Source organism: Cydia amplana, chromosome 14 (assembly GCF_948474715.1).
Source record: "Cydia amplana chromosome 14, ilCydAmpl1.1, whole genome shotgun sequence".
NCBI classification, from domain to species: domain Eukaryota; kingdom Metazoa; phylum Arthropoda; class Insecta; order Lepidoptera; family Tortricidae; genus Cydia; species Cydia amplana.
In genome coordinates this window covers 14,218,704-14,232,387 of record NC_086082.1, presented here as the reverse complement: position 1 = coordinate 14,232,387, position 13,684 = coordinate 14,218,704, and the positions used below count along the sequence as shown (strand labels likewise).

The 13,684-nt window shown below is 45.3% G+C and overlaps 1 protein-coding gene across 1 annotated transcript in view; it reads right to left on the bottom strand.

Moving 5' to 3' along the window:
* Positions 1–13,684, bottom strand: part of LOC134654232 (uncharacterized) — a 42,678-nt gene that overhangs the window by 3,630 nt on the left and 25,364 nt on the right. The window contains exons 7-12 of the mRNA XM_063509702.1: positions 13,435–13,536; positions 11,443–11,563; positions 10,012–10,144; positions 9,302–9,480; positions 2,970–3,115; positions 718–876 (exon numbers count right to left, since the gene is read on the bottom strand). Of these exons, the coding sequence (XP_063365772.1) occupies positions 718–876; positions 2,970–3,115; positions 9,302–9,480; positions 10,012–10,144; positions 11,443–11,563; positions 13,435–13,536 (840 nt within the window). The remainder of the gene's footprint in view (positions 1–717; positions 877–2,969; positions 3,116–9,301; positions 9,481–10,011; positions 10,145–11,442; positions 11,564–13,434; positions 13,537–13,684) is intronic.

The window sequence follows — 13,684 nt, the reverse complement described above, 5'->3', positions numbered from 1 at the left end:
TTAACAAATCTACATAATTTTAATCAGTCTGTTTATAAAACTTAATTTGGTCTTAATCTTTGTTTTAATGTAATCGGTGACACAGGCTTACGTCTTCACTGCAATCAAATCAAATAGTGTAAGTATTCTGTCGTGATGCCGTCCGCAAGCATTTCATATTTTAGTTATCGTTTTTTAAAAAAATGTTTTTTTTTAAAACGTTATTTGAAAAGAAGCCGATTCGACCATCCCTATTTAAATACATAAGACGGAAGTGGATGATGACACGTGACCGCTTTTACATACAAATGTAATCCCCATTTTGCTCTCTGAATATTACAGAAAATGTTTTAACTCAATTTGACGTACTCGTATATTGACCACAACTATGCAGGCCAAAGGTTATTGCGCCATCGCCCGAAAAGATTGCACCATACTTTTGGCCTACTGGCGAGAAGATGGCGTGAGTTTAAATATTTACAAATTAACACATATCAATGAAAGAATAAGGATCAAACTCAAATGGCGTTCTAACAGTTTTAATCTTCTGTCAAAAGATGGCAGTAAATTTACTGTGACTACATAATTTGCTTTGATAATCCGCCTCTATTTTAAATTCTCTTTGATTATAGTATAAGCTTTTTTAATTTTATTTTATTTTATTTATTTATTTTATTAAGCTTCCTTTGTGACGTAAGCATGCGTTTAGGCTGTGGTTCTAACAAGACAGACACTTACCGGTGCGCGCGGGCAGCAGGTAGTTCTTGGGCGGGCGGCCGCGCTTGCGCTTGAGCAGCAGCTGCTGCCCGGCCGGCAGCGCCGCAGACATGCTCAGGCTGCTCAGGTTGTGCGCGTTGCCGAGCACCGTGCCACCCGTTAGCACGCAGCCCTCCAGGTCTACGTTCAAAAGGCAGGTTAAAAATGTTAATAGAAGCGTCTGCACGGAAAATGCCTCGGGAGGAAATTGCCGCGCGAGGCAACTATTTTTTTTTTAATATATAAATATTTAAGGACATTATTACACAAATTGACTAAGCCCCACGGTAAGCTCAAGAAAGCTTGTGTTGTGGGTACTCAGACAACGATATATATAATTATACAAATACTTAAATACATAGAAAACAACCATGACTCAGGAACAAATATCTGTGCTCATCACACAAATAAATGCCCTTACTGGGATTCGAACCCAGGACCGCGGCTTCATAGGCAGGGTCACTACCCACTAGGCCAGACCGGTGTCAAAACTATGTTTGTGTAATTGTGCCTCTCTAAGATACAGAAAGGAAAAAGCACATCTTTACAGATCGAGCCGCATTACGACGCAGTTTCTTTGCAAAACGGCTTGCAAAATCAAGTGATTTATAACAATGGTTGTTAAAGATAAGAAAGATTCGGAACTGTAGTTACAACAGAATATTCATGTTAAATGCAAAGCGATATTGAGATGGGGCGTAGTTTTACGGGCTCCTACGAAATTTAACAAAGAAAGTCTTTTAGACTTTTTAAACCAATAGGACCACACAGAATTACCACAATTACCACATGAAGCACTTCGGTCTATGTAATATGTGACGTTATCTATGAAATGGGACCTTATTGTTGATGGCGCTTACGCCATTATTAACGATGCTCCGATATAAATACAATGCCGCGCGACGCTGTGCGGCGTAAGCGCCATCGACAACAAGGTCCCTTTTCATAGATAATGCCCCAAATAATGTTCTTCACCGGTTCTGGGGTGCTGTGGGGATTTGATATAGTATAGAGTGGATTTTCTTATTGGGTCAGTCAAGGCAGCTACCAGATCCCGTGCTGCCACGCGAAAATGGTCTAAGAGGACCTTCCCTCATTTTCAAATTAATGTAGATTGGCGTTTACAGATTTTCGAAAAAATAATACAGGGAGGCGAGAAAAAGGTCATTTTTGGCAAACTTTTTTTTTTGATGCCAATGGATTCCATTCCTGTCCAGTATTAATAGTTTAATCCATACTAATATTATAAATGCGAAAGTGTGTCTGTCTGTCTGTTACCTCTTCCTGATTTAGTTGAAATTTGGTATAGAGATAGTTTATCCCAGAAGTCATCCTTTAAGGGGGTGGAAGTTTGTACGGGGAATCGATAAAAAGCAGATTGGATCAAAAATAAGCTACCCAAATTACTAACACCACGCGGACGAAGTTGCGGGCAAAAGCTAGTAATATCATAGAGAAAAAAATACATAGTGTTCACTCCATACATCAGTTTTAGTACCAAATAGACTATTAGCACCTAGCATCGAGTAGCGGAACTATCAGTACTGCTACTTGACAATAGATGTAGCACCGACCGGAAAGTCTTATGCTGTTGAGATAATGCTTTGGTTTCCTCCGATAGCGGTGCCGTCATATAGCGGCCGTCTCCATACAAATACTACGACACCCATATTTAGCCGTATTATTTAGTATGGAGACGGCCGTTATATGACGGCACCGCTATCGGAGGAAACCAAAGCTTAAGACTTTCCGGTCGGTGCTACATCTATTGTCAAGTAGTAGTACTGATAGTACCGCTACTCGACGCTAGATGTAGACACTGAAATGAATAGTCTGAACTGAGTGAGCACTGGGGTCCCATTGTTTCCCATATAGTTTTAAGTCAATTATGACTTAAAACTATATGGGAAACAACGGGACCCCAAACAACAATACATAACAAACAATACAAACAATACATTAGTATTGTTTGTCATATTATCATTAGTCATAAAACTGAAACCGTTAACATTTCAGGATTTTCGTTAGGTTATCCTATAGATAGGTTAGGTTATGTTAGGTTTGTTTTATGGCAATCCTGAAAAGTGACGCGTTTCTGAACCAAATGAATTATGACTAACGAAAATTCGGGCAAACAATGCATTATGGCTTAAAACTATTTGGGAAACAATAGAGACCCAGTGAGCACTCTTGTCTTACTATATTTCTCTATGGTAATATATAAGAATAGTAACCTAGTGAGGTCTTGGGCGGGCGGCCGCGCTTTTTCTTGATCTTGGGCGTGAGCGGCAGCGGCGTCTTGCGCGGGCGGCCGCGGCCGCGGCGCGGCGGCTCGAGCAGATCACCCGCCGCCAGCTCGTGCTTCACCGGCTCCAGCGTGCTGGAACAACTGAACATTGCTAAAGTTCGGTTTTCCTAGGATAGCGGTGCCGTCATATAGCGGCCGTCTCCATACTAAATAATACGGCTAAATATGGATGTCGTAGTATTTGTATGGAGACGGCCGCTATATGACGGCACCGCTTTCGGAGGAAACCAAAGCTTTACTCTACTGACATTGCGGAAACTATAGCACAAAACAGATACAGTACAGACACAGTACAAGAACAGTAGTGAATCTTCATAGAAATGTGCCGCTGCCGGCTTGAATGTGTGCGTGCGCGCCGGGCGCCGTGTACGCACGCGCTGCCACGCACACATTCGCATAATATAGGGGGAATACGGTGGCGGCAGTGCGGGCTGTACCGCGACTGAGATCGCGCCCATTCGAGTACGCTCGCATTTGCCTGCTCTTACCGGCCTTAATTTATACCTCATTTCTGAATGGATAGAACATTTCATTATATTATATAAATAGAAACCTAGTGCTACTCATAATACACAAATAATATTTAACTAAAAATAAAAGTGACAACCCTAAGCGCCAACGCAAGAGTAGGTAAATAACTTGCCGAGCGGCCTTAGATTCACTACTGTTCTTAGTATACTGTGGTACAGAAGTCAATCACATGTATGTACTTCACTTTTCATACCTACGCTCGGCGGTCGCTCTAGGGTTGTCAACTATGACTTATGCACAAAAAACTATCGTGGTAGTGGCACTCGTATCTAGTAGTGGCTGGGCGGGGTGCTTACCTACATACCTAACTGTCTGTTTAACGTTAAAACGAACCATCGAAATACAAGCAGATACCTACTTACCTCTCTGAAACCACTGGTAGCTTAAAAAACGACCATTCACCATTTAATGTTGAATTTAAACAACCGTCCACTGAACAGTTATAATAACTTTTTTTTTGTTTCTCCATTATTGCACAAAAAAGTTCACAGACGCGTGCCTCAAGCGGATGGCACTCGCGCTCGCACTGGTCCCAACCGGTCCGAGATATCGTGTCCGTGAGCAGTGTCTATGTGTGCGTTGCTCGAGCGCACTTTGTATGTAGATTGATTTCTGTACTGTATCTGTTTTGTGACTATAGCTAACAGGCAGCTGACCAGTCAATGCGGCCGGTTCCCTGACACTGCGGGGTTGCGTAATGCATCGCAATCATAATGTGTTTTTTAGTCATCATCATCATCATCCTGGCGTCAATCCCAGCTGTGCCCCCGCGCGGGGCGCGAGGACCCGGGGTCCGCCTAATGTGTTTTTTAGTGTTTAGTTATATTTTTATACTATGTATGCTAGTTTTAAGGTATTTATGTATGGGCCACTAGTTGCCTGAAATAAACGATTTCATTCATTCATTCAATAATAAATAATAATAATAAAAAGCCTCTTTATTTTCTATCAACTACTTACAAACGTATCATTTAGGTACATAGAATAAATGAATTCAATACCCAACTAAAACAGTCATGGAGACGGCGGGAAAATTATCAGCTTAACTTTATCTTCAATATGTATTAAGAAGAATTTTGGTTGTATTTTGTTATGTTTAAATGTTGTCGTCATTGTGAGTACTTAGCTGTATTTGATTCTTTAAAAAGAAAATAGGTTTTTTTATAATGTGTTTATATGTATTTTTTATTGTTTTAGTGTTTTTATATTTTACTTTTATATTCATATTATAAAAACCCTAGCCTAAGAAGGATGATGAATAAAATTAAAACAACTAATAATAAATCTGACAACAGTGACAACTAAGCTATCTTGATCGCTATATACGTCGCTTAAACACACAAGTACAATCCGTTATCACTATCACGGCCCAGCGTAAACGTCGCGCGGCGGCGGCGGCGGGTTATTCCCACTAGTTACCATCAAGTTGTTACCAGTGGTAACTACTGGGAATTTTTTTCCCACCTTTTACCACTGGTAACTACTGGGAATAATTTTTCCCAGTAGTTACCACCAACTCGGTTTAGTGGTAACTACTGGGAATTTTTATTCCGAGGGAGCGTTCAAGTATTACGTAACGCAATTTTTTGACATTTTTCCTCTCTCCTTTCCTCCCCCCCCCCCCTCTCCCCCGTAACGTTTTTCTGTCTGAATAACCCGCGGCGGCGAGCGGCGGTAAGGTGGGAACGAAACACAACATTTCAAACAGTTCGCTCCGGCTTGCAAAGTAATGGCAGGACCATCAGCGTCATAACCGGTGTAATATCAACAATAATTTTATTTTGTACCAGATCAGTTGCTATTTGTAATCTTCAGATTAGTTACTATTATAATATCAACAAAAACTCATTATGAGGAGTTGCCTCCATTGTGATATTACCAATTCTGTTTATCACACTAACTTCATAACAAAAAATCTCTTTAACATTTCATAATTTGTATGTATGGAGTGATTAGTGATTACTCTTGATTGTGGAAAAAAATGAACACATATATAAACCAAACTTAATAAATACTATTCACGGTATTCACGGTATTTGGCGCGCACCATCACACCGTACATCCCTTCCGAGTTGATCTCATTAAAGGTGGTATTGGACAGGTGGAATACCACCCTAAGTCATGGCCATGTCAGCGGCCCGTTTCTCAAAAGCTTGTAACTTGTATTTAATACAAGTGGAAGTCCCTTTCCATAAAAAGCTGTCAAAAAGTGACATCCGCTTGTATTACAAGTTATACTTGGTCAAGCAAATTTTGTCAGCAGCAAAAAGGCGACAAATTTCAAAAAGCGCGGCTTAGCAACACTACGTTTGAATTATTCGAAAATCGCGTGTCATTTATATCTTATCTGTGGAACCAATTTTATTACTCATACCAATGATTTAAATAACGATCAAGACGGACAATATCTGTGTATACAGCATCGGGTTCCTCGCGAGCTTTTAGACTATTTTTCCACAATAAGTATCTTGGATTTTTACATACAAAAGTTTTTAAATTCTGTGTACATAATGGCAGATTTCGATATAAAAGTATATGCTCCAGTATAGGCGTATTTTAGCTTAACCAACAACCACTTGACCCAGTAGGTATATACTTCAGTTTTTAAATATTATGGTAATCATCTTATCTACTTTAATCAGTTTAATTAAGTAAGTAATCTGTGGAACTGTTTTGTTTACATTTCATCGATGTTCGATGTACATTGCTGCTTTTTGTTCGTTTAGGGATACCATACTTTCATTTGCTTTACATTGCTACTGACATATCTACAAGCTTTTGAGAAACGTGCCCCAGGTTTTCCGGGAGGGCAGTATTTACCTGTTGAGCACAGGGTTGGTGGCAGCCCGGGGCGGCAGCATGACGTCACCGCTGGGCGTGAACACGAGGTGTCCGGACTCCCGGTGCGTGGTGCGCACCATGCCGGACATCACTTCAGAGTTGTTCTGGCGCTTGGTCGTGGCGGACTCGTTGGCCATGTCGACGGTTGGGTGTTCCGGGACAGTATTTACCTGTTGAGCACCACGGGGTTGGTGGCAGCCCGGGGCGGCAGCATGACGTCACCGCTGGGCGTGAACACGAGGTGTCCGGACTCCCGGTGCGTGGTGCGCACCATGCCGGACATCACTTCAGAGTTGTTCTCGCGCTTGGTCGTGGCGGACTCGTTGGCCATGTCGACGGTTGGGTGTTCCGGGACAGTATTTACCTGTTGAGCACGACGGGGTTGGTGGCAGCCCGGGGCGGCAGCATGACGTCACCGCTGGGCGTGAACACGAGGTGTCCGGACTCCCGGTGCGTGGTGCGCACCATGCCGGACATCACTTCAGAGTTGTTCTCGCGCTTGGTCGTGGCGGACTCGTTGGCCATGTCGACGGTTGGGTCTCCCGGGACAGTATTTACCTGTTGAGCACCACGGGGTTGGTGGCAGCCCGGGGCGGCAGCATGACGTCACCGCTGGGCGTGAACACGAGGTGTCCGGACTCCCGGTGCGTGGTGCGCACCATGCCGGACATCACTTCAGAGTTGTTCTCGCGCTTGGTCGTGGCGGACTCGTTGGCCATGTCGACGGTTGGGTGTTCCGGGACAGTATTTACCTGTTGAGCACGACGGGGTTGGTGGCAGCCCGGGGCGGCAGCATGACGTCACCGCTGGGCGTGAACACGAGGTGTCCGGACTCCCGGTGCGTGGTGCGCACCATGCCGGACATCACTTCAGAGTTGTTCTCGCGCTTGGTCGTGGCGGACTCGTTGGCCATGTCGACGGTTGGGTCTCCCGGGACAGTATTTACCTGTTGAGCACCACGGGGTTGGTGGCAGCCCGGGGCGGCAGCATGACGTCACCGCTGGGCGTGAACACGAGGTGTCCGGACTCCCGGTGCGTGGTGCGCACCATGCCGGACATCACTTCAGAGTTGTTCTCGCGCTTGGTCGTGGCGGACTCGTTGGCCATGTCGACGGTTGGGTCTCCCGGGACAGTATTTACCTGTTGAGCACGACGGGGTTGGAGGCAGCCCGGGGCGGCAGCATGACGTCACCGCTGGGCGTGAACACGAGGTGTCCGGACTCTCGGTGCGTGGTGCGCACCATGCCGGACATCACTTCAGAGTTGTTCTCGCGCTTGGTCGTGGCGGACTCGTTGGCCATGTCGACGGTTGGGTGTTCCGGGTCAGTATTTACCTGTTGAGCACGACGGGGTTGGAGGCAGCCCGGGGCGGCAGCATGACGTCACCGCAGGGCGTGAACACGAGGTGTCCGGACTCTCGGTGCGTGGTGCGCACCATGCCGGACATCACTTCAGAGTTGTTCTCGCGCTTGGTCGCGGTGGACTCGTTGGCCATGTCGACGGTTGGGTGTTCCGGGACAGTATTTACCTGTTGAGCACGACGGGGTTGGTGGCAGCCCGGGGCGGCAGCATGACGTCACCGCTGGGCGTGAACACGAGGTGTCCGGACTCCCGGTGCGTGGTGCGCACCATGCCGGACATCACTTCAGAGTTGTTCTCGCGCTTGGTCGTGGCGGACTCGTTGGCCATGTCGACGGTTGGGTCTCCCGGGACAGTATTTACCTGTTGAGCACCACGGGGTTGGTGGCAGCCCGGGGCGGCAGCATGACGTCACCGCTGGGCGTGAACACGAGGTGTCCGGACTCCCGGTGCGTGGTGCGCACCATGCCGGACATCACTTCAGAGTTGTTCTCGCGCTTGGTCGTGGCGGACTCGTTGGCCATGTCGACGGTTGGGTCTCCCGGGACAGTATTTACCTGTTGAGCACCACGGGGTTGGTGGCAGCCCGGGGCGGCAGCATGACGTCACCGCTGGGCGTGAACACGAGGTGTCCGGACTCCCGGTGCGTGGTGCGCACCATGCCGGACATCACTTCAGAGTTGTTCTCGCGCTTGGTCGTGGCGGACTCGTTGGCCATGTCGACGGTTGGGTCTCCCGGGACAGTATTTACCTGTTGAGCACCACGGGGTTGGTGGCAGCCCGGGGCGGCAGCATGACGTCACCGCTGGGCGTGAACACGAGGTGTCCGGACTCCCGGTGCGTGGTGCGCACCATGCCGGACATCACTTCAGAGTTGTTCTCGCGCTTGGTCGTGGCGGACTCGTTGGCCATGTCAACGGTTGGGTCTCCCGGGACAGTATTTACCTGTTGAGCACCACGGGGTTGGTGGCAGCCCGGGGCGGCAGCATGACGTCACCGCTGGGCGTGAACACGAGGTGTCCGGACTCCCGGTGCGTGGTGCGCACCATGCCGGACATCACTTCAGAGTTGTTCTGGCGCTTGGTCGTGGCGGACTCGTTGGCCATGTCGACGGTTGGGTGTTCCGGGACAGTATTTACCTGTTGAGCACCACGGGGTTGGTGGCAGCCCGGGGCGGCAGCATGACGTCACCGCTGGGCGTGAACACGAGGTGTCCGGACTCCCGGTGCGTGGTGCGCACCATGCCGGACATCACTTCAGAGTTGTTCTCGCGCTTGGTCGTGGCGGACTCGTTGGCCATGTCGACGGTTGGGTCTCCCGGGACAGTATTTACCTGTTGAGCACCACGGGGTTGGTGGCAGCCCGGGGCGGCAGCATGACGTCACCGCTGGGCGTGAACACGAGGTGTCCGGACTCCCGGTGCGTGGTGCGCACCATGCCGGACATCACTTCAGAGTTGTTCTCGCGCTTGGTCGTGGCGGACTCGTTGGCCATGTCGACGGTTGAGTCTCCCGGGACAGTATTTACCTGTTGAGCACCACGGGGTTGGTGGCAGCCCGGGGCGGCAGCATGACGTCACCGCTGGGCGTGAACACGAGGTGTCCGGACTCCCGGTGCGTGGTGCGCACCATGCCGGACATCACTTCAGAGTTGTTCTCGCGCTTGGTCGTGGCGGACTCGTTGGCCATGTCGACGGTTGGGTCTTCCTGGAATGGGAAATGTGGGTATTAGTGTCAAATTATTTATTCAATAAGTGTCAATCATCATCATCTTCCTTGCGTTGTCCTTTTGCCACGGCTCATGGAAACCTGGGGTCCGTTTGGCTATAAATCCCAAGAATTGGCGTAGGCACTAATTTTTACCCATCATACTAATCGCGTCACTACGTTGAATGGCGATGGACAACCTATTTATATATTAAATCAGACGTTTTATCTGTCATCCGTCCCTGCATCTGGTGCAAACTGGATTTAAAGTAAAAATAATGAAATTCTATCGCGGTAGACCCGTTCATATCACTACATAGTATAAAACAAAGTCGCTTGCCGCTGTCTGTCTGTCTGTCCCTATGTATGCTTAGATCTTTAAAACTACGCAACGGATTTTGAAGCGGGTTTTTTTAAATAGATAGTGATTCAAGACGAAGGTTTATGTATAATTTGTTAACCCGTGCGAAGCCGGGGCGCGTCGCTAATAACTAAATGTGTAATGATCGCCGTGTATAGTGTGTACGGTACCCGCTCGCAGATCTTGGTGTGTACGCGCAGCTTGTCGGAGCGCGCGAACGAGCGGCCGCAGCCGCCGCACGTGAAGGGCCTCTCGCCGGTGTGCGTCAGCCGGTGCCGGGACAGGTGGGATGATCGCTGGAATCTGCAAGGAAATTACAATTATGAAACGGTTACATAATAGAACTTGCCCCACCTGTCAAGACGCGCGAGAGGTATGAGGTCGTGCGACTTTTGAATAGACTAAAGATGAGTTCATTACTTTATTTTTCTACTCCAGCACTTAAATGTGTCAATTAAATGACTGACAGTGATATCTAAAGCAATGTCATTTGAATGATTTGTCTATAGGCTCATAAGATGACTGCTAGCAGTCATCTTATGAGTATAATACAACTGCTTTATTTTTTTTAAAGATTCAACTTCCGATCATCTTGATTGAAAGAGGTGTTTTCATTTACAATATTTTTTTTTTGCTGTGTGCATAATAATTCATACAAAGTAACACATTTTCTTAGTCTCAACTGTTTTGTGTCGGGTGCAGCTGTCATAGAAAAAGTAATGTATGCAACAGCTCATAATTGGTTCTTAAAATTCTCGGGTCTTTTTTTACAAAACTCGACTACGTCTCGTTTTGTAACTTCGACCCTTGAATTTTAAGAACCCTTATTATATCACTGTTGCATAAACTACTATTTGCATCAAACTCTTTTGATGAAATATAGTTCATTCAATAATACAAAAGCTGAGGATGTATGACAAATTGTTTGTGACATAAACGGCCGAGCGCAAAAGTCCTTTAGTAACACAAGGCTGCCGATGCCTGTTCCATTCAAACACTATTGAATTGTGATACTACTTTTCTTAAAAAATCGTCAATCTCGTGAGCTTCGTCTATTCGAACCGAACTTATTTGAGAAGAAATTTATCAACACAGGCGGCCTAGTCAAGGTGACATTCGCTTGCGCTTCGCCATCGAATCGCTTTGTCTCTATCACTACCATATTAGTGTGACAGTGACAGTTGCGTTTCGATCGCTACGTAGCGTTAGCGATTGGCATGTTGTCTACGGGGCCTGTTCCTATTTGTATGTTGAAAGGTTACCTGTAGCCGCCGTGCAGGTCAGGAGCTCGACGACGCAAATAAAAAACTTCAATTCTTAGTGAACTGATATAATCTTCCAAAGGTACTGGTTTACAAGGGTTCTTGCCAAAACGGTTAAATGTAGAAGTGGTGTAGTTATTGTATGAAGGCTGATGAGAGAGTGATTTGCATAATTTCAATAGTACAAAAGGTGGTTTAAATTTAGGTGCCTCTAATTGGCCGCGATACAAAGTATGTGGAGCGCTCCTATCGGTGCTTAAGAAAAAGCTTCCGAATACTAGCCGAGCCCGACGGCCGCGTTTAGCTACTGCATTAGGAATGTATTAAGAGTTACATTACCTGAGATCACAAATGTCGCAGACGTGAGGGCGGCGCCCCTCCTCGCACTCGTTGGCGTTGGAGTCCGACATGGAGCCGCTCGAATCTGTCTCTTCGTCATCATCCATGTTCTTGGCTTTCTCTGGAAAATCAAATTATATGTATTAATTATACATATAATTTAACCAACCAATTTGGTTGACCAGCTATAATTAGCTGGTCAACCAAATCTTGTCAGTGAAAAAAGGCGCGAAATTCAAATTTTCTATGGGACGAAATCCTTTCGCGCCTACATTTTTCAAATTTGCCGCCTTTTTCTACTGTCAAGATCTGGTTGACCGAGTATAGAGTTTACTTGCCTTAAGATCGGTTTTCCTAGGATAGCGGTGCCGTCATATAGCGGTCGTCTCCATACTAAATAATACGGCTAAATATGGATGTCGTAGTATTTGTATGGAGACCGCCGCTATATGACGGCACCGCTTTCGGAGGAAACCAAAGCTTAAGCGAATATTTTATTTAAATATGGAATAAAAAATAAAGTAGCAAATACATGTATAAGATCAAAACGCCGCGAATTTAGAGGCCTTTAACATTTTAACGTTTTCGAGAGGTACAATCCTACAAATAAAGAACAATATATTGAATTTGAATCAAAACCCGTTATCAAATATAGTTTCTTTATTCGCATCTATTAAATCTTTTTTCTACTCCAGCACTTAAATGTGTCAATTAAATGACTGACAGTGATATCTAAAGCAATGTCATTTGAATGCTTTGTCTATAGGCTCATAAGATGACTGCTAGCAGTCATCTTATGAGTATAATACAACTGCTTTATTTTTTTTAAAGATACAAGTTCCGATCATCTTGATTGAAAGAGGTATGTTTTCATTTACAATAATATCTTTTTTTTTTTAAATAATAACTCTTTTTTTTTTAAATAATAACTCAATTTTTTTTAAATAATAACTCTTTTTTTTTTAACAATAACTCTTTTTTTTTAACAATAACTCTTTTTTCTCAATAATAACTTTTTTTTTTTTTTTTTTTTGCAGCTGTCATAGAAAAAGTAATGTATGCAACAGCTCATAATTGGTTCTTAAAATTCTCGGGTCTTTTTTTACAAAACTCGACTACGTCTCGTTTTGTAACTTCGACCCTTGAATTTTAAGAACCCTTATTATATCAGTGTTGCATAAACTACTATAAAAAACTTGTGTGTTACGTTTGTTGTTCGTGGTAGGGGGATTCAAAAAGCCTCCTAGTACCGCCCACCACAAATAACAGCCATTGGGAAAACAATTAGAATTTGTACACAATGAGGCGGGTCCACACAGAACGAGCCGCCTCGTAAGGAAACTGCCGCGCGAAGCAGCTCAGTCTGTGTACCTTGCCTCGGGCGAGGCCAGGGTTCGAAAGGATAATTATCAATGATAGTTATCTTGATAATTATCGTGATTTTTATGCCTGATAATTATCGATTTGATAATAACCTAAAATTTTAAACCTAAAATATAAAAAAATGCCCGTAGAATTATTTTTTACTATCAAAGAATATCCATACTTGGGATAATTATCCGATATTTATCGCATAATTATCACAGACTATAACTATCTGGATAATTTCGAACCCTGCCCTAGTAGCACGGTCGCATTTTTATCGTTTATCACCATGCCTGTCACGTTCTAACAAGTATGTAAGTGCGAAAGTGACGGGCATAGTGATAGTCGATAAAAATGGAACCGTGCTGAGCCCCCTGGGCGAGGCAACCCTCCACCGACCGAGCTGCTCCGCGCGGCAATTTCCTCGCGAGGCGTCTCGTGCTGTGTGGACTGTTAAGCTTTGGTTTCCCCCGATAGCGGTGCCGTCATATAGCGGCCGTCTCCATACTAAATAATACGGCTAAATATGGGTGTCGTAGTATTTGTATGGAGACGGCCGCTATATGACGGCACCGCTATCGGAGGAAACCAAAGCATTACGGATATTATACATCAGAGAATACTCACCATCAGAATCGTCATGCTCGTTGTTGGTTGGTTTCTGCAGAGCGGATAGCTGCACTACTTTGATGCCGCCCGGCTTCGGGTCGTCCTGGTTGGAGGCTGCCCCTGTTGACAATGATGCATGTTTAGTGCTTTTATCTTAGGACTTATGGCCTCATTTGTTAGTTTTATCAAAGACATATATGTAACTCCGTATAAGATGAATAAAGTCTAAGGAAAAAACGTGCCTCGGAAATCAAGAAAAAGTCATTCT